General features: G+C 48.1%; 1 protein-coding gene and 2 long non-coding RNA genes across 5 annotated transcripts in view; 1 reads left to right on the forward strand and 2 right to left on the reverse strand.

The window, feature by feature from the left end:
* Window positions 1–870: 870 nt before the first annotated feature.
* Window positions 871–19,675, reverse strand: part of LOC306653339 — a 35,244-nt gene continuing 16,439 nt past the window's right edge. The window contains exons 2-3 of the long non-coding RNA XR_013761705.1: window positions 18,038–18,133; window positions 871–10,507 (exon numbers count right to left, since the gene is read on the reverse strand). This is a non-coding gene — a long non-coding RNA (uncharacterized lncRNA). The remainder of the gene's footprint in view (window positions 10,508–18,037; window positions 18,134–19,675) is intronic.
* Window positions 962–19,675, forward strand: part of ZFHX2 (zinc finger homeobox 2) — a 29,673-nt gene continuing 10,959 nt past the window's right edge. The window contains exons 1-3 of one of the 3 annotated variants that reach the window (XM_079126313.1): window positions 1,009–1,100; window positions 14,305–14,457; window positions 17,495–19,584. In XM_079126313.1, coding sequence (XP_078982439.1) covers window positions 17,544–19,584 — 2,041 coding nt within the window. In that variant the 5' untranslated portion in view covers window positions 1,009–1,100; window positions 14,305–14,457; window positions 17,495–17,543. Of the gene's footprint in view, window positions 1,101–1,414; window positions 1,475–14,304; window positions 14,458–17,494; window positions 19,585–19,675 lie in introns of those variants that run through there. The other 2 variants (XM_079126311.1, XM_079126312.1) reach the window with 2 other exon arrangements.
* LOC306653341 lies at window positions 10,934–16,979 on the reverse strand. Its single transcript, XR_013761707.1, has 2 exons — window positions 16,855–16,979; window positions 10,934–16,737 (listed from the first exon to the last, which is right to left on the reverse strand). It is a non-coding gene; the product is annotated as an uncharacterized lncRNA (long non-coding RNA).

A 19,675-nucleotide genomic window follows, 5' to 3' on the forward strand; every position in this document is an offset into this window, starting at 1 on the left:
AAGTATCTGTCTTATAGAGTTGTGAGAATTAAATAAATTAATGTATGTAAAAGTGATTGGAATGGTCATTGTATACTCAGTAAATCTTATGTTATTGTCACTAGTATACATGTTACAACAACATAGTGTGCTTATGAGCAGATAACCTGAAGAGGAACCAGAACCTCTCCTATCCTCCCCAATTCAAAGGACTATGTGACCGCGTGAAGGAGACAGAAACTCAGAGATTTCAGAGTAATTGCTTTGAGAGAAGGTTCTCAATCGGAAAGGAAGGGGGGATAAGGAAGCAAGAAGAAGGGAGTGAAAAAAGGAACCTCAAGCAGCTCTGGCAAGCTGGTAGAAGCCAGACCTTGTTCTAGAGATGATCTGAAACAAACCAACAAAACACATGCATGTATTCTGTGGAAGAGGAGGGCACAGGGAACAGTTTAAAGGGACATGCCCTCTTGCAGACACCGGGTGGACCTGGCGCCAGAGTCAACGAGGCGACGGGGTGGCCAGACGGGCCTCATCGCGCACGCCCCTGGCCGGGGCAGGGTTCCAGCACCCAGGGAGGAGCGCAGACACTGCGCTTGCGGGCCGGAGGGCGGAAGCGACAGACTACAACTCCCGGCATGCGCCACGGCGGGCGGGCCGCTGCACCTGCTCAGTGGGGCCGCCCCGGGCGCCTGGGTATTGATTATTCCATTGTGTGGGACGCCTAGGCTCCAGCCAGTGAATGAGGCGGAGGAGTGAGGGCGAGGAGGAGGAGGAGGGCGAGGAGGAGGAGGAGGGCGAGGAGGAGGAGGAGGCAGGGAGCGAGCGAGTGCCCAGGGTGAATCAATGGAAACCCCCTCACGAAGCCGGGAAAACACTTCAGCCGCAGCCAAATAGCATTGATTATTTTCCTTCACTTCCCTCACCGCCGTGAATTTATTTATTTATTTTTTCCATCTCCGTCCCCGACGCCCCGGAGCGAGCGCTGGAGGGAGGGAGGAGGAGGGGAAAAAAAAGGAATCAACACATCGGAGAAGTCCCTTCCAAGAGCCGCCCCCTCCCCTCCCCGCCTCGCGCTGCTCGGCGGCCGTGGTTCGACTCCCGTCCCTGCTTCCAGCTGAGGTGTAAGTGCATCGATTTCCGATGCTGCTGGGTTGGTTTTTTTTTCTCCTCTCCCTCTCACTCTTCTTCCCTTCCTTGCTCTTTGGAAGCTGGAGACGAGGGGAGAGGAGGCGCTCGGAGACTGCCGCTGGAGGGACGGAGAGGGATGGGAAGGGGCTGGGGGAGGGGACACGGACGGACAGACAGCTAGAGAACCCGGGGAGAAGGGGAGCAGGGGTGTGGGCGAGAGGGCGTCTGTGGGAAGAGAGAGGTAGGGGGTGGAGGGAGACCGGGAAGGGAGAGGCAGGGGCCGGCGGGACAGACGGAGGGTAACAGCCTAGACGGACCGCGCCGAGCTGTACGGGGAGCGGGGTTCCCGGAGGGAAGGGGAGGCCGGGTGAGTGCGAGGGCTTGGAGCTGTCAGCCTGGAGGGGCCTGGGTCTCGGCGGCCCCCCACCGGCTGCGGGATGGGGGAGGAACCGCCGCGGGAGGGCTGATGGATGGGTTAGCGCGCTAGGGTGCGAGATGGGAGGGGACGTGGACACCCTCAGTCTTCGTTTTTGACTGAAGTTGAACCCCCCTTTCTTTTTGAAAATGTGTGAGGTGAGGGGAAGCCTCATTGCCCCATTGAAGGTGAAGCGTGTCTGCCCCCCACCCCCACCCGCTCTTTTCTACCCCTCTCTGAGTAGCCCTATCATTTTGGAGCACTGGACCACGCTTCTGCTGTGCCTGTAGTCCCGCTGATCTCTGTCCATGTGTCCCTCCCTCTTGGTTTTGCCATTCTTCACCTTGTCTCCCCACTCCATCCGTCTCCAGTTCTGTGTGGCACTGTCTCTGCTGTGACCCTTCCCATCTGAGTGATCTTCTCCATATGTGTCCCTGTCACTATGTGTCACGCCTTGGCTGCCTGACTGTTCTGCCGTCTAGGACTCCATGCCCTCTCCTTCAGGGTCCATCTCAATGTCTGTGGCCTTTTCACACTACTTTGGAGTTAGCTTATCAGCTAGAATTGTGGTAGTCATTGGTCAGGGGCCTGAAGAGTAGGGGGATGGAGCAGATAAGTCTTCCCCCAGACTCTTGTGCCCTTTCAGAATAGCCAGGACAGCCTTTTCTTCCACCTTCACCAGGGAAGCTTTGGAACTTCCTAGCATTGTTGACTGTCTCCTTTGCCATGTGCCTGCCTCCCCCATCAGGACCTCACCTTCTGGTCTTCAGTGTATCATCTGTCTTTTCAGGAGCTTTCCACCACAAACCTCTTCCCTGCTGACTTCATTTTCCTCCCTTCCCCCACATTACCATTGTATATTTTTTTCATTTCCCCATTTTATTTCATTCCTTTTTTTTTTCTATCCTAGTATACCATGATCTCCCTTATTTATTCCCCATCTTTGTTCCAATAATCTACCTTCTTTCTACCTTTTCTCCTTGGTCATTCAGTTTCTTTTATCCCTTATCCCCTTACCCAGCTTTAACCTCAGCAGCAGAAGAAACCACAGCAAGGGGCTGGGAGAGGTGGGGGATATGGTTTGTGAAGGCACATAAATAGGCCAAGAAATCAATTTAATGGGCTTCCAGGGGCATATAACCCCTTCATCAATCAGTGCCATTATGTCAGTTAACTGTCAACTTTGATTTCATAAGGGGACGTTCTCTAGGACTCTAAGCTCCACCCTGCCTGGTTAGCTTCCATTCTCAGTTCATTCTAGATACCAGTGGTTTTTTCTTCACTTTCTAATTCATCTTCCTCCTGGGCCTCTAGTATTATTTTATTTGGATTCATCACCATTTTTTATGAGGCAGTTTTTATTATTATGGGAGAAGCTATCTTATGCAAGGGACCAGGTTCATTCAATCCAAAGAATGGTAAAGGTGGATAAAAGATCTGTAGTTTATCTTGGTTTTAAGCCCATTATTGTTTTTCCAGAACTCAGGAGCTTGGGAGGGTAAAAGGAGGAGGCCGATATGGGCAGATGATGGAAGATTTCAGAGGTGAACAGAATTGTAGAAGGGAAGGGGAGGCTAGGTGCGATAAACACATGGGGTAGAAAAATGTATGACATGAGGGGTGTGCAAAGTGAGGAAAATCTATGTGGAATGGGGGGAAGAAGAACTGAAGGGTGATTAATGAAAAATTGAGAGAATGAAATAAATAGTTAATAGTTATACAGAGGAAAGAAAAAGAACGATAGAATATTCCTAAAAAGGAGATAAACAGAAAAGCAATATGAAATGGATACAATGGCAAAGTGGTGAGAGGGAGGAATTGATGAATAAGAAAAGGTGGGAAAAGAATATATGGTACAAAGAAAGTAAACGGATGGCAAAGGCAGGAGTGCAGAAGCAGATCAGAGCTGCACAGAGCTTGGTAGGGGGAAAGGAAGAGAGGATGAGGTATCAAAGGAAACTGATACCTCTGGTGTAAGGAGGACACAGCATGAAGGATGCAAACAGTGTGCTGCGGGGGAGGGGGTGATTTGGAAAAAAAGGCTAGCAGAAATACCACTGGGCCCCAAAAGAGAGAGATGCTTATGAGCGGGATTGAAAGAACAGAGAGATCTAGTGGAGAGAGAGGAAGAGAAAACCTCAGGAGCATTCCTACCACTGCCCTCATCACTCACTACCCTACCAAAGGCCGTTGCATTTCATTCCCAAACCAGGAGAATACAAGCAAAAAGATGAAAAAGTAGAATTCCTATTTACTTCAACTGACAGGAACTTGAATCCTCCTACCCCCCTGAGAACCAAAGACCTCAAGCCTCTGATGTCATAAATTGCTGGTGTTGCCTTGGCAACCTTACAGGGTTCCTCCCTCCATGATGTCAGAGGCAGCTGGTGTTACCTTGAGACCCATACAGGAACAACTTGGTGCTTTGCTGGGGAGCTGTATGACGTGTGGGCTGGGGCCCTGGATCAAGGCAAATCTGTAGGATTCCTGGCACTGGTACTTTGACCTTGCATCCCTGGAGCGGTTTGTAGTGCAGAACAACAGTTGTCACAAACCACTGTTGTCTGTGAGTGCCCAAGGTTTCCTAGTGCCTATGGAAACAAGACAAGGGACCTCCGGGGACAGAGTGCATTGAGGTCAGGATGGTGAGACTGAAATACAGGCTAAGAAGGAGGAGAACTGGAAATGGCAGTTCCAGAATAGGAAAGGAAATGGAGGAAGGGTGGATAGTCGTTGAAAATGTCGATGAATTTGGCTTTGGGCTTAGGAATGAAAGCTAAAGCTGGAAATGCACAAGAGAGGGGATCAGAGCTGTGGTAGAGTGTAAACTGCTGCCTGGATAGAGAAAAGGGAGGGTTCTGAAATGCTAGAGAGCACAGTGGAATTTGGCTGTAGAGGAAGGAAAGAAAGATTCCTTTAATCTGAGAGACTAAGCATCAGGTGGGACATACAATGGCCATCAGAGCAGGGGCTGCGTCTGTTACTTAGAACAGTCTTAATATCTATCCAGTAAATGTTCATAGGGACTTAGAGTTGCCCTCCAAACTCTCACCCTAACTCCTAGACCTGAATCTGCATAAATGGGCAAGTTGTGAAATCAGAAACTGGAGGAAGAACTGGAAGAATATTAACCAGCAACAGTGAAATATGAGGCAGAGAAGAGAGTCTGGGTTAGAAACACACTTGGAAGCAGCCAGAGCTGACTTGGGCATTCTGTATAGAGATAATGGGAGGAAAAAATAAACAGTCCTAGGAGTCTAAGACAAAGATGTAGAAGAAGATAGAGAAAAGACAGTATCCTGAAAAGGTTCAGTTTTTTCCTTAGACAAATTTGAATTGAACGTAGTATCCCCACCCCATTCTCAATCATGAAATAATTACGAGTCATACACACACAAATGCACAATGGTTACAAAGAATTCACAAATCAATACCAGACCCTTTCTAAACACCTGTTCTACCTGTAAACCTAGGTGTTTACAAGAAGTCAGCATTGACCTCCTGAACCAGAAGGCAGAAGGAGGGAGGGGTTACCGCAGCTCAGAATTGTATGAAGAACCCTGTGAAAAATCGCCTTGACATCTGACTGCCATTGTTCAAAGAATCTAGAAGCATCTAGAAGAGGGGGAGGCAAGATATAGAGCTCACCACAGCTCTCAGAGCGAAATCAAAGAGGTCTAAATACATAAAAGCCTTAGAGAAAGGTGTACCCCATCAGGGATTATAGCCCACCTGTCCTGTTCCTTCAGTTAAGAGCCAAGAAAGACCCTGAAGAGATTAAGAAATGTAGGAAAGGGAGAGTCTGGCTATAATAAGAAAGGCCAGGACAGCAGAAGGGGCTAGAGGCAGGTGCCTGAAGAGAGGACAGTGGTGGCTATATGCACTGTCAGCAGTGCCACAGACTTGGGCAGCTCATATTTTGCAGCAGGCGACAGGCTGTCGACACGGCGGTCCTTTACCTCACCGTTAGAAACTCATTTCATTGATTTTTCCATCTTTCTTTTCAGGCTCCTCATACAGCTCAGTCATCCCACCACCCATTTTCCCAGAGCCCCTTGCTTCTCTGGGGAAAGCCCCAGGGAACTAACTGCCTATCCATGCCTCCTCTGCCCCAGGCCAGTGAGGCAGAGGTGAAAGATTTGGAGGTGATTTTTCAGGGTGCTGAGATCTGCCCATGCTCCATTTGCCAGACAATACCAGTGGTGTGGGGGCTGCATATACCTGGAGGGAGACAATTTTTTCTAATGCCTACAAAGACAGTTTAGCACCCCTCAACATTTCCCCCTCAAAAGTTAAATGAGAGAGTGAGAACCTTCCTGTGTTTGGGCAGCAATATGGGATTATATCAAAGCCAAAGTTCAGGCCTTGGAATTCACAGCAGGGCCATCCACTGAAATGGTGTGTACATAGTGACCTGTGCATTTAGGAGTACGATTGGCCCAGAGTGTGTAGGAGCCTTTGTAGAGAGAAGAGGGCATGGCATGTAGGGTCTGGTCCTGTGTAACATGTTAAAGTGCAAAGTTGGTGGGGCAGGAAATTTTTACTTCAAGCGTAGGCATTTCCCCACTATTTCTTCCAGTCATAGCCAAGTACCTCCACCTCTCCCTTTGGGGCTGGGATTGGGCTAAAGGTCAAGAGTCAGTTGCCAGTTATTTGGCTTCTCATTGAAGGAGGGCAGAGGGTGGGCTGTATTGTTGGACAATTTCCCTGAAAGAACTGATGGAGTAGATGCCATTTCCATCCTTGATTTTTTTCAGTCCTTGATTTATGGCAGGGGAAAACCCAAGCCCTTTGCCTCTGTCTTCCATTCCGTTTTCTTGGGCCTTGCATATCAGTCTAGGTTTTTCTGCCCCCCCCCCCCCCCCACCCCTCTCTGGAGTCATGGGTCTCCTGCTTCCTTCACAGTTGTCTCCATCCTGTGTTTAGTATCACTGGCCTATTTGGACCACAGATGCCTTTCTTCCACCTCATAGCTTCACCTTCTTCAGGCTACATAGTTTCCAGAAACCTAGAGATACATCCTGGTGCTTTAGGGAAAGAAGTGCATGGAGGTTAGGAAGAGAGAAGAGCAGGGAAGGACGAGGAAGGTTCAGAATGGACTGGGCAGGGAGGAGTAGGGAGAAGAGGGGAGTGTAACTTGGAGATGGGAGGGAGCCCAAGAGATGGCTACAATTAAATGAAAAGGAAGAAGGGCAGGAGGCAGTAAGGACTAGGATAGAACTTAGTGAGAAAGCAGGGGGCCTGACCCCCCACAGGGATATGAAGATGGCCGAGGGGGGGTGACAGGGAGTGGTTGTGTGAGATGGACTTGAACAGCCAGGCTTATGCCTCAGCCTCCCTGATAGTCCTGGGTTCAAGCGGTGCTGGCTTTGACCCCTGTGGGAGGAACTGAAGTGGCAAATTAATGATGATAATGAAGTCACTGCTCCTTGTTTGTCTTTGCTGGTTTCCCCTTGAGATTTGTCCTTTGGCCAGACAGGGCAATGTGGGGGAGGGGAGGGACAGCAGCAGTGAAGGGCGGGGGTGGGAGGTGGAAATGAGGATGGAGAAATGGAAATGTGGAGGGCAAATCCGTGGGGAGAGAAAAGGGAGGGCACAGAGTGAGGGAAAAGGAACCCAAGAATGGAGTGGAGAGGAGACAGAAGGGAGACGTGAAAAGAGACGGTAAAAAGAGAAGCAGAAAAACCAGATAGGGGAAAGAACAATGGGGAACTGGGAAACCTGGAGGGAGAAGGAGAGCTGGAATGGAGCAAGGGCGAGCCAGAGGGAAGAACAGGGCCCGGCTGTGAAAACTGCAGCTGGTGGGGCCCGTGGGCGGGGCCTCATCTCCATCTCTAATGGCTGTGAAATGAGGTTAGCTCCATTAGAGGCGGCGAGAGTGTAACGAGATCATACTCATTAGGGCCGGGCCATCCCAGTAATTACCACCACCCCAAACACGCCCGTGCCAGCCGGCCACCAAGCACATGTAGGCATACAGCAACACACAGCACAGGACACCCAGATGCTGAATGGAAAGCGCAGAGCCCACACAGGTGTGACTGGAAAGCCTGAGGGAAACCAGCCCTGGGGGCAGGGGCTAGCTAGAGCAAGCACCTTCACTAAGTCCAAAGAGATGTTTGGACAGAGCTACACCCAGGCCATCAGCATCCCCAACACACAAAGAGCAATAAATATACAACTCAGGAAATAAGGCATATGGATGGATAATTATTTTTTTATTTATTGATCACATCCAAAGTGCCAGTCCTACTAATGTTGTTTCAAAGAACACAACTATATTTCCCATACTTTATGGGAAACTGAATTGAGGCTTTAGTGGCTTGGGAGGCTGAGGCAGGAGGATCACAAGTTGGAGGCCAGCCTCAGCAATTTAGTGAGGCCCTAAGCAACTTAGTGAGATCCTGTCCCAAAATAAAAATTAAAATGTAAGGGCGGGGGCTGGGGATGTGGTTAATGAACTAAGGTCATTTACATATTAAGGAATAAAACTAAAATCTGATTCCACGTCTGTCTCTAACTACTGGAATTTTGGGGTTTGTTTTGGTGCTGGGAATTGAATCAAGGGACCTCCAAATGCAGTGCCATGCATGGGTTTTACAACAGGGCTACCTTTCCAGCCCCAAGGCTGTGTTTTGTTGTGTTTTGTAGTACTGGGACTTGAACACAGTGGTCCTTTACCACTCAGCAACATCCCCACCCCTTTTTATTTTGTAGGGTCTTGCTATATTGCTGAGGCTGACCTCTAACTTGTGATCCTCCTGCCCAGCCTCCTGAGTAGCTGGGATTTTTGGCCTGCACCACCACTTCTAGCCCAAGTCTGTCTTTAAATAACACCACATTGCTTGTTTGATGAAGTTCATATGCTAATATGGAGTGCACTGGTCATTCAAATAACCCCACCTGGTCTTCCTGCCTCTTTCTCTCTTTTTTCTCTCCCCACAAACACATGCCCAACCAAAGGCCAGTAACCCAATATAGACTGCAACATGAATGGTGCCCCCTGGAGTTGCACAGAGCACTAGTCCTGTTCTGACCCATCTAATACCAAGAAACAAAGGAACTGGGAGATGGCCCATCCAGCACATTCAAGCTGAGAAAGGATGACAGTATATATGCTCAAAGTGACACACACAGGACAGGGTAACACACTCAAAGATCTCACTCAGAATGCACACCAGCCAGAGTTCAGAAGTTTACAAATAAACCCAAGAGCAGAGGCCTTATATTCAACCTATGTGAGCTCTAGTCTCATTTCACTTTCCTTTTCTTTTGTATTGGGGATTGAACCCAGGAACATTTAACCACTGAGCTATAGTGCCAGCCCTTTTCTTTTTAATTTTTATTTTGGGGCAGGGACTCACTAAGTTGCTTAGGGCCTCACTAAGTTGCTAAGGTTGACCACCAACTTGTGATCCTCCTGCGTTAGCCTTCTGAGTCACTTCTACTTTCTAATTAGGAGACCTTAAAAATCATGTAACCCACTTAGTCCTTTTCCATGTTTGTAACCTGAAAATGAATAACTATGTTTTATATCAGATTATAATAGAGGATTAGTAATGCGATGCTTGTGAAGGCCTTAGCACAATGGTACGTGGTATTGTCTATTATTTCGTTATGATAACTGGAGGTTCAGTATTCCTTATCCTAAATGCTTGAGACCAAAAGTGTTTTGGATTTGGGGGGTTTTGGATTTTGTAATATTTGTACATTATATAATGAGATATCTTTGGAAGAGGACCCAAATCTCAACATGAATTCATTTGTATTTAATATACACCTTAAGCACATGGCTTGAAAGTAATTTTATACCATATTTTCAGTTGCATCTGTGTTGTCTACAACTCATCACATGAAGACAGATGTGGAATTTTCTATTTGTAACACTGGCATCATGTTGGTACTAAAAAAGTTGCATATTTTGGCCAGGCACTGTGATATATATCTATAGTCCCAGCTACTTGGGAGACTGAGGCAGAAGGATCACAAAATTAAAACCAGGTTGGGCAATTTAGTGAGACCCTGTCTCAAAATAAATTTTTAGAAGTGCTAGAGATATAGTTCAGTGGTAGCATGCATGAAGCCCTGGGGCTGATTGCTAGTACTGCATGAAAAACAAAAATCCAAAATCTGAAACTTTTTTCTTTCCTTGAAGTGCTGGGTATCAAAAACAGGGCCTGGAACTTGCTAGGCTAGGGCTCTACCACTGAGCTACACCCCTAGTCCCACATTTTGGGTTTTGGGTTTTTGGATCAGGGATACTCAACCTGTAGTAGTCGTTGTAATAGTATTTAAATGGATTCATTACATCACACAGATTCAAACACATGGAATCAAAGAACCAGAGAAACAGTCATGTATAATAGTATTCCAAATAATTATAGAAGAGTTGCCTACAATTCCTTCCAAGCTCAGGGAGATCAAAGTCTTCTATGGAGGTCCCCTATGCCAAGATCAGATCTGAATTGAGTCTGAATTCGAGGGCACAAGCCCCTACCCCTTCCCTCCTGTGGTGCTCATGCAGAAGAAGGGTTCCAAGCTGACTTCTTGTGGTTGTCTAAGCGTGAGGCATGTAGAACAGCAGTCCCTCCAGTGCATTTACTGTAAGATCACACAGGTCTGTGCAGCACAGCAGCTCCACAGATGCTGTCCTAAAACATCTAACACACCAAGTCATAGAGGTAGATGCCTGGGCAGCAGATTCCTTTTCTGGAACTACCAGCAGCAGATGCTACAGCATACCTCAACAAATCCATGCACATGTATGTGGTCATGTGTGGTTTCAACCCACTGCTTCCCTTCTACCCGTCTACTCCCTACCCACCCCTGTCTTCTTCTTCTTCTTCTGAGCCTCCCCTTTTCTCACATCTTACAGGATTCCCTCATACCCACCTTATGCATTTGCAAAGTGTAACACAGCCTCCTTGCTGCCTCCCCCTCACTGGGGACAATCCACCATCCAATCTGGCGCCTGAGCTGGAAGGCCTGGAAGAGATCCAGTGTTTACATATGCAGACCAAGATCCAGCTCCATCCCTCCCCCCTTACTTCCCTACCTCTCCATCTCTTCCTCCCTTCTGGTATCTGCTATAACTGTCTCTTTCTTTACCCTCTCTGATACTACTTCTCCTGCTTGTCTATTTCATTTCCTACCATACTGAAATTCTTTCTCTTGGACAAAATCTATCTTACACAAAGTAAGCATTCTTTACAAGGGGTGGGGGAAAAAAGAGGAGTAGGAGAATTAAAATGGAGAAGTAGGATTACTGTTGTGTTTTAAATAGAGAAGTGAGATGTCAAGACAAAAAAATGATAGTTTTAAATCAGGAAGAGGCCATATTAGTTTTTTCTTTGTTTTTGTACTGGGGATTGAACGCAGGGACTCTCTACTACTAAGCTACATCCCCAGCCCTTTTTATTTTAAGTTACTGAGGCTGGCTTTAAACTTACAATCCTCCTGCCTCAGCCTCCCAAGGTGCTGGGATTACAGGCATGAACCACTGCACCCAACTCGTGTTAGTTTTGATCTAGGCATTAGCTGCTGCTACACCCAGTTCAAGTATGAACCTGGTCAAGGCTTCCATTCTTTGCTCTGGGATAATGGGTATCTTTCAGCCCAGGATCCAAGAATTCCAGGTACAACATAAATTCTGCTGCTGGGAAGACTAGATTTAAATCCTGTGCACCTGTTATTCTTCCCTCAGTTGAAAAGGGAAGAGATCAGAGGATGGTTTGGTTCATCACTGTAATCCCAGTGACTTGGGAGGCTGAACAGGAAGCTCTCAAGTTGGAGATCAGCCTTGGCAACTTAGTGAGGCCCCAAGCAACTTAGCAAGACCTCTTCTGAAAATAAAAAATAAAAAGGGCTGGGGAAGGGGCAACAGGAAGGTTGTCAGCCTTTGTGCAAATACCTTGCCCACTCCAGGGGAGGAGCCAGCCAGCCAGGGGAAGAGGAAAAGAATTCTCTTCGCTGATGCCCAATATACGCACTTTTCACATTAACTATTAATGTGAAAACTAATAACTATTCTTGTCTTGACAACTGAGGAAGAAAGGTATTATTATTCCCATTTTCCTAGATAAGGTAACTGAGGCTCAATAAATAACTTCCAAAGTTGACAGCTAGTGAGTGGCAGAGCTAGGATGAAACCTGGGTCTGCATGGATCCAACGTCCATGTTCCTCTATCTTAAGAAATAAAACTTACCGGGCTGGAGCTAGGGCTCATTGGTAGAGCATTTGCTTAGCATGTGTGAGGCACTGGGTTTGATTCTCAGCCATCATACATAAATAAAACAAAGGCCCATCAACAATTTAAAAAAAGAAAAGAAAAAGAAAGCTCAGGAGCAGGTGTGGTGGCACATGCCTGTAATCCCAGCCACTCTGGAGATTGAGGCAGGAGGAGACAAAGTAGGAGGATTCCAAGTTCAAGACCAGCCTGGGCAACTTAGACTATGTTTAAAAACTTAAAAAGGTTGAGTTAACAACCCTCAGTTAAATCCCCAGTACTGCAAATAAATAAATAAATAAAACTGGGGGCTGGAGATGTTGCTCAGTGGGAGAGGGCTTGCATGTGACCCTGGATTTGATTCCCCACTACCACCAAAAAAGAAAGCTCAACTAGTTTATTTGTTGCTTATACCATTAAGCCACATTAGGTAGGGACACACTTACTCCATCTGTCTTCTTTCCCTTTCCTTTCTCTCCATGGTAGCCTCCTCTTGAATGCAACAAGTTGAGACAAAAAGGGGAGTAAGGCAAGGGCGAAGTAAATGTGGAGACAGCAATGCTTTAGGCAAGATTTCGGAAAAGAAAGCAGAAAGAAAAAGTCCTACAAACTGGCTCTGAGTAGGGGAAAGTTGGTCAAAAAGTGGAAGGCACAAAACCTTTGGAAGACTATGAAGTAGAAATCATCATATGCAAATTTTAAGCAAATGTGGTGCTGCCTTCTAATAGACTTGGCTGCAAAACCTTTTGCTCTCCAGTTGGGTTTGGAGGAAAGGAGAGGTGAATTTTGCTTTGTTTTTTGGACAGGAGAAAGCCAGTGTGGCCTCCATCTGGTGTACCCCTCTTTTCCGTGCTGTTCTCTCTGTAACCACCAGGGAGCAGTAGTGTTTCTTTTCCTCTCCTGGTGGGCATTAGGTAGGACAGGGATGCACCAAGGGAAGTCGTGGTCTTGCTGGATGTTCTTGGAATGAGCCCCTGGTCCCCTTCCTCCACTTCAGCCAGCCCCAGCTCACACTCTGGGGCTCCTTGCCAGTGAGGGGCAGATTCTGTCCTTCCTCAGACTATTTTTTGGTCCTTCCTTTGCCCTTGCCCCCGTGGTGCTAGTTAAATGGCACTTGTTTTCCCTGTCTTGCTGCCTTTTAAGCTTTCTACCTGTTTCTGCAACTTCATATCCAAGCCTTCCTGTGCTTTTCGGTGTCAAGACGTCTGTCACTCTCTGTCCTAGTGTTGTCTTGCTGCCTCCTGGCTCCCTCGTGTCTTCCTTTTCTAAGCACTGTATCTCCACCCACCTCTTGCAGTTCAGTAATTATGACTCTATTTTGTTTGTTTGTGGAGCATTAACTCCTGCTGAGCTATAAAAGTAGCGCCTCCATCCTTCTTTCCTCTGAGGAATAACTAGTAATTCAGGTGTGGAAGGAGAAAAAAGGCAACACCAAGAAAGAAAAAAATATATATTCTCTGTGTTTCTTTCATCTCCCCCTTCCTCCCCTCCTCACCCTGTGAGGGAATGAAGTGTTATTTTAGAGAGGGAGGATGGAATGCAGGGGCAGCAAGGGAGCTTTGGAGACCGAGGGCCATTTTGGAGCTAGCAGATTCATCTCTGGGGACAACTACACCCTCAGACTCTCCACCCTCCCTAGGCTCCAGGCCTCACTCCTCCCATCCCCCTCGGTGGCAGCAGCCTTGTAATTTAAAGCTCTCTCTGTCGCCTCTAATGTGATCCTCTCGTTTTATTGACTCTCTCTGCGCCCCTTCACATCAATCTCCACTCTAATCACACTGCTGCCACTGCCTGCTCAGCTCCCCTATCCCCTTTCTTCCAGAGGCCCCCAGCCCTCACCTCTGCTCAGGTCCTTCCTTTGGGCTGTTTCCTACTTCCACTCTTCACCAGACCTGCCTGCTTCCTCCTTCCAAGGCGGAATGTTAGGACCTGTGACAGTGGCCTTCTTTTACCTACATCTGAGACATGTCCCAAGGGAGAAAAGATGCACTTAAGCAAGGCAGGACCTAAAGGAAGGTCTGAGGGTGAACAGGTCTTGGCCTGGAGGTGGTAGGTTGGCAGAGATGATTTTTAGGCCTCTTTCTGTGTCATCTCCAGTTCAAGGTAGGGAAGGCAAAGGAAAGGACGAGATTCAGAGAAAGAAGAAATGATGGAGGAAGAGGTAAATGGAAGGAGGAAGAAAAGTGAAAAAGTAATTACTTGCAGCTAAAGGTTTATAATAAATAGTGGGTGATGAGAGAAGCAGAGAAGAAAGGGGGAGGGGGAGTTGGTGCAGTGGGGAAGGGGCAGGCACTGAGGCAGAGATAAATTTGCAATTGAAATTCTTTCCTGACAAGGAGAAGGGGGAAGTTGGGAGGTGGGGAAGGGATTTGCAATTTTAAACAGCTGCCGACCTACCCTGGGCAGATCTGGGTCTCACCCACAAGCTAGCCAAAGCTTAGTTTAGCTCCCTTGGTTTCCAGCCAAGAATCAACACTTTTTCCAGGCCTGGGAACTAGATACTTAGGAGAGAAAGCCTTGGAGTTCCTCTGGGATGTGGGGTTTTTGTCTGCCTAGGTCTCCTCTGAACTGTGATGCAGAGTTGTAAGTCCGGACCCGAAAGGAGCCATCACCGTGGGCAAGAAGGCTCTTTGGTTGGACCAGCTGGGAGAGAGCACCTACCACACTCAGCCATCAGCAGCAGGGCCTTGGCTCTTAACACCTGGTCGGGTAATCAATGGTGGCGGAGCCCAGCCGTTGGGATTGATAGGCATGTCAGATCCTAACAAGCCAGCACACTATCGCTTTCCTCCCATCAAGGATATGTAGAAAGAATCTTTCTCCAACAACTTTAGGGCTTCTACATTTGGCTTATATAGGAATCTACTCTCAGTCCAATTCCTTCACTTACATTTTGGTTCTCTAACTCCCTACTCCCCCCAATCCCATTCACCCTTTTCCCAGGTACTAATTTGCATTTTTATTAGCATGCTAATCCAGCCTCTCTCCAGCTTCTTAATGGCTCTGACTTCAAGCCTGGCTAGACCCCCTTTGGAGGAGGAGGAGGAAAGTGAGAGTGGGGGCCTGCTAGCTCGATGGGGCCAGAGGAAGGACATTCCAAATCTAGGAATCTGGAGGCAAGGGTTAGAGGTGGTCCAAGGAAAAAGGTCATCCTTCTTACCCCTTCCCTAAAGCATATGGCCTGAGTGCCAGAAGTTTAGTAATTAGAGATCTGCTGATAGGGATAGTGGGAAAGGATGTAGATGGAGCTTGGGACATGGAAAAGTAAGGGATGGAAGAAGTACAGAGGATTGATCAATTTGAGGAGAGGATCACAGTTAAAATGTTGTGAGCCTTGATGGGCCTAGTGAGCTGAAGGCAGCCCAGGATTACTGATTTCTAGTTCTTTGGAAGCACATTTTGCCTGTCTTGTATTCTTTTCGAGTTTCACCACCTTGGAGCTGGTGACCATCAGTAACTCACTTAACCTCTGTTTCATAGCTGCCTCATCTGGAAAATAAAGCTGCTGGGAGATTAAATGGGCTACCTGAAAAGCATTTAGCATAGTGCTAGGAACCATGGTACATGTATTTAATAGCTATTAGTAATATTTCTATGATGTATTATTTTTCATCTCTTTGGTGAGGAAGCAACATAGAAGTTGTCTTTAAGTTGGCCAGGGAAACTATTCCGCATGTTCCTGACCAGAGATGGATCTGGAAAGCATCAGAGAGCAGCATAATGCCTGTGTGCTAGGGGGATCAGTTACAGCCTATCTCTGGCAAGGAGACCTTGATTTAGGGAATTTCTTCAGGGCTTAGAAAATCTAAGGGTCTTCTCCAAAGTTCATTCATTCAAAAGACACTGGCTAACTGGGTGTGGTGGCACACATCTGTAATCCCAGCTACCCAGAGACTGAGGCAGGAAGATCACAAGTTCAAAGCTAGCCTTGGCAACTTGATGGGGCCCTAAGTAATTCAGTGAGAACCTGTCTCAAAATAAAAAATTTGAAGGAGGGTGTGTGGGGCTTAGTGGTAAAGTGCCACCTAGATTCAATCCCCAGTACTGGAGGGGGAAAAAAAAAAAAAAAAACAGATATAGATTGTGACAGTGTGACGGGTACCATTCTCTGTACTAGTGATAGAACAACAGATAGAATAGGGGAGACCTGCTCTCAAGCAACTTGCCTTCAGTGGGATGAGATAAGTAAGCCAGGAAATGTCAGATGGCAAAAAAATTCTGAAGAAAGTAACCCTTTGTAGAGAGGACAAGCCTGCTGGAGGATATTTAAGCAGACAATTAAATGTCAAGGTGTCACACCATGCAAGACTGTAGGGGACAAGTTTTCTAGGGGGACTAAACACTTGGGCAAGAGCCCTAAGGTGGAAATGAACTTGGCATGTTTGAGAAAGACCAAAAAGAAAAGGCCAGTGCACTAGAGCAGGGCAGCATGGAGTATGTTAAAATGCATCTTGGAGTGACTTGGGAGGCTAAGGCAGGAGGATCACAAGTAGCCTCGGTAATATAGCAAAGCCCTAAGCAACTTAATGAAACTCTCACTCAAAATTAAATTAATTAATTAAATAAAAGGGCTGGTGATGTAGCTCAGTGGGTAGGCACCCTGGGTTCAATCCCCATTACCAAAAAAGAAAAAGATGTACCTTTGCAGGCAGTCCCTTCTATAGGTCAGAGAAAGGAGTCTGGATTTTAATAAGAATGCAGTGAGAAAGCATTGATGGATTTTAAACGTTTAAGAATATAGTATAATTTACATGTTAGAAAAGACAATCATAAGCTATGAGCTGGGCATGGGAGCACATATCTGTAATCCCAGTTGGGAGGCTGAGACAGGAGGATGGTTAAGTTTAAAGCCAGCCTCAGCAACTTAGCAAGGTCCTAAGCAATTTAGCAAGACCCTGTCACAAAATAAAAATAAAAAGGGCTGAGGATGTAGCTCAGTGGTGAAGCACCTTGGGTTTAATCCCTGGTAAAATAAAAAGAAAATGGGGGCTAGGGAGGTAGCTCAGCTGGTAAAGTGTTTGCCTCACAAGCACAAGGCCCTGAGTTCGATCCCCAGTACTGCAAAAAAAAAAAAAAAAAAGAAAGAAAAGAAAAAGAAAATGGTACATGAAAAGGTATGGAAGTGTATGAAGACACAAGAAAATAGGTGGGTCATGTATTGATGGTTGATGAAGCTAAATGATGGGTAAAAAGGGCTTCCTCATATAATTTGGTGTACTTATAAATGTTTGGTGCTTTTCATTATTGAAAATTAAATAAAAGATCATTCTGGCTGTTGGGTGGAGGGAGACTAGATTGGAAGGGACAGTAGTAGAAATGTGAGTTTAATGTGGATGAGTCTGTTGCATTCGTTCGGAAATAATAATGACCTGGGCCAGGATAGTGCTAGTGGCAAAGATGATAAGTGCAGGGTTTTACACATTCTAGAGGTGGCTATAGACCTGGACACAGGGAAGGGCAAGAGGAAAAAAGAAAAGAAAACTTTAAGCTTTTAGTCTAAGCAACTAGATAAATGGTACTATTTTGAGATTAGCAAGATGGGGAGGAGCAGGTTGAGGAGAAATAATGAATTCTGACTTTGGACATGTTACTTTCAAAGTCTGTTAGACACTGAGTAAAGCTTCAAGTTTGCAGGGGGTGTCTGAGTCTGGTGGCCAGGGAAGAGAATGGAGCTAAAGTATCCGGAGATTTAACCTAGCTGGGGTCCCTGTGGCCTCACAGTACTCTCTCTCCATTTGTCCTGCAGGGTACTGGCTGGTACGCTGAAATGAACCCCCAGCACGCCTCCGTCTACCATGGCCACCCTTAACTCAGCCTCTACCACTGGCACCACCCCCTCCCCCGGGCACAATGCCCTGTCCCCACCTCCGGACACCTCCTCCTCTAACACCCCCTCTGATCCTGTCACCAAAGATCCCCCTGCTGCCACCTCCACCTCTGAGAGCATGAGGCCCTCAGAGCCAGGGGGACAGCCTCTGGAGTCAGGCTGTGGCCTCATCCCACCAAAGGAGATCCGGGAACCCCAAGAAGAGCCTGGCTATGGTCACTTCCCACCAAAGGACGTGGGGGTGGGGAAAGAAAAGGAGCAGGAGGAGGAAGCGCTCCCTCCCATGGACCTAAAAAACCACTTATTCTTCTCACCTGGTGGTGAAGCCTACCTAGTGGCCAGGCTATCCCTGGCAGGCAGCAGTGAACTCCTGTTACCAAAGGGCTTCCCCTGGGGTGAGGCAGGCATCAAGAAAGAGCCCAGCCTGCCCCTCCTTGCCCACCCACCACCTGCACATCTTACCGCCCTTCACATCCAACATGGCTTTGACCCAATCCAAGGCTTTAGCTCTTCTGACCAAATTCTGTCCCAGGATACCTCAGCGCCATCTCCGGCTGCCTGTGAGGGAAGGGATGGAGCCTTCTGGAGCTACCAGTTGGCTCCAAACCCACCCGAAGATCCCAAAGATGGCCCCATAGGGAGCAGAGGGGAAGACCACAGGGCATTTTTCTGGCTCTGCCTTCTGTGCCGCCTGGGTTTCAGCAGGCCTCAGGCCTTTATGGGGCACACACAGTCTCATGGGGTGAAGCTAACTCCTGCCCAACACCAGGGCCTGCTGTGTAGCCCAGCTGTGCTCCAGGCGGGGGAAGAGGGCTGCATGGCCCTCATAAGCTTTCTGGAACCAAAACCCCTCACTTGCCCCTCTCTTGAAAAACCCCTTGATGACAGCATCATGGCAAACATGGAGGCAAATGTAGCCCAGACCAAGGATGGCCCTTCTGAGGCAGAAGTCCAGGCCCTTGTCCTCCCTGCTGAAGAAGTCATGGCCCTCAGCCCACCCTCCCCACCCACAACCCCAACCACCTGGGACCCCAGCGCAACCCAAGCCAAAGAATCGCCAGTAGCAGCAGGCGAGGCAGGGCCAGATTGGTTCCCTGAGGGGCAAGAAGAGGATGGAGGGCTCTGTCCCCCACTCAACCAAAGCTCACCCACCTCCAAGGAGGGGGCAACTCTTTCTGCTCCAGTGGGCTCCCCTGAAGACCCCAATGACCCACCCCAGCCCTACCGCCTGGCTGATGACTACACTCCAGCCCCTGCAGCCTTCCAGGGCCTCAGCCTATCCAGCCACATGTCCCTGCTACACTCACGCAACTCCTGCAAGACACTCAAGTGTCCCAAGTGCAACTGGCACTACAAGTACCAGCAGACCCTAGATGTGCACATGAGGGAAAAGCACCCTGAGAGCAACAGTCACTGCAGCTACTGCAGCGCTGGAGGAGCCCACCCCCGCCTTGCTCGTGGAGAGAGCTACAACTGTGGCTATAAGCCCTACCGCTGCGACGTCTGCAACTACTCTACCACCACCAAAGGCAACCTCAGCATCCACATGCAGTCTGACAAGCACCTGGCCAACCTGCAGGGCTTCCAGGCAGGGCCAGGAGGGCAGGGAAGTCCCCCAGAGGCATCACTCCCACCCTCCGCCAGTGACAAAGAGCCCAAGACCAAATCGTCCTGGCAGTGCAAAGTGTGCAGCTATGAGACAAACATCTCCCGCAACCTGCGCATCCATATGACCTCTGAGAAGCACATGCAGAATGTCTTAATGCTGCACCAGGGACTGCCACTGGGCCTGCCACCTGGGCTGGTGGGGCCAGGACCTCCGCCCCCACCAGGGGCTGCTCCCACCAACCCTCCTGAACTCTTCCAGTACTTTGGGCCTCAGGTCCTAGGGCAGCCTCAGACTCCCATACCTGGCCCAGGGCTGAGGCCAGACAAGCCCCTGGAAGCCCAGCTACTTCTCAATGGTTTCCATCATCTTGGAGCACCTGCCCGCAAGTTCCCGACACCTGGTAAGCTCCCTGAACTCTACTGTTTTCCCCTTACTCAAGCCAAATGATTCTCTGCTTTCTTCCAAGGCCAGTTCACTTAGGTAACCACAAC

This window comes from Sciurus vulgaris (genome assembly GCF_902686455.1).
Source record: "Sciurus vulgaris genome assembly, chromosome: 2".
NCBI lineage: Eukaryota > Metazoa > Chordata > Mammalia > Rodentia > Sciuridae > Sciurus > Sciurus vulgaris.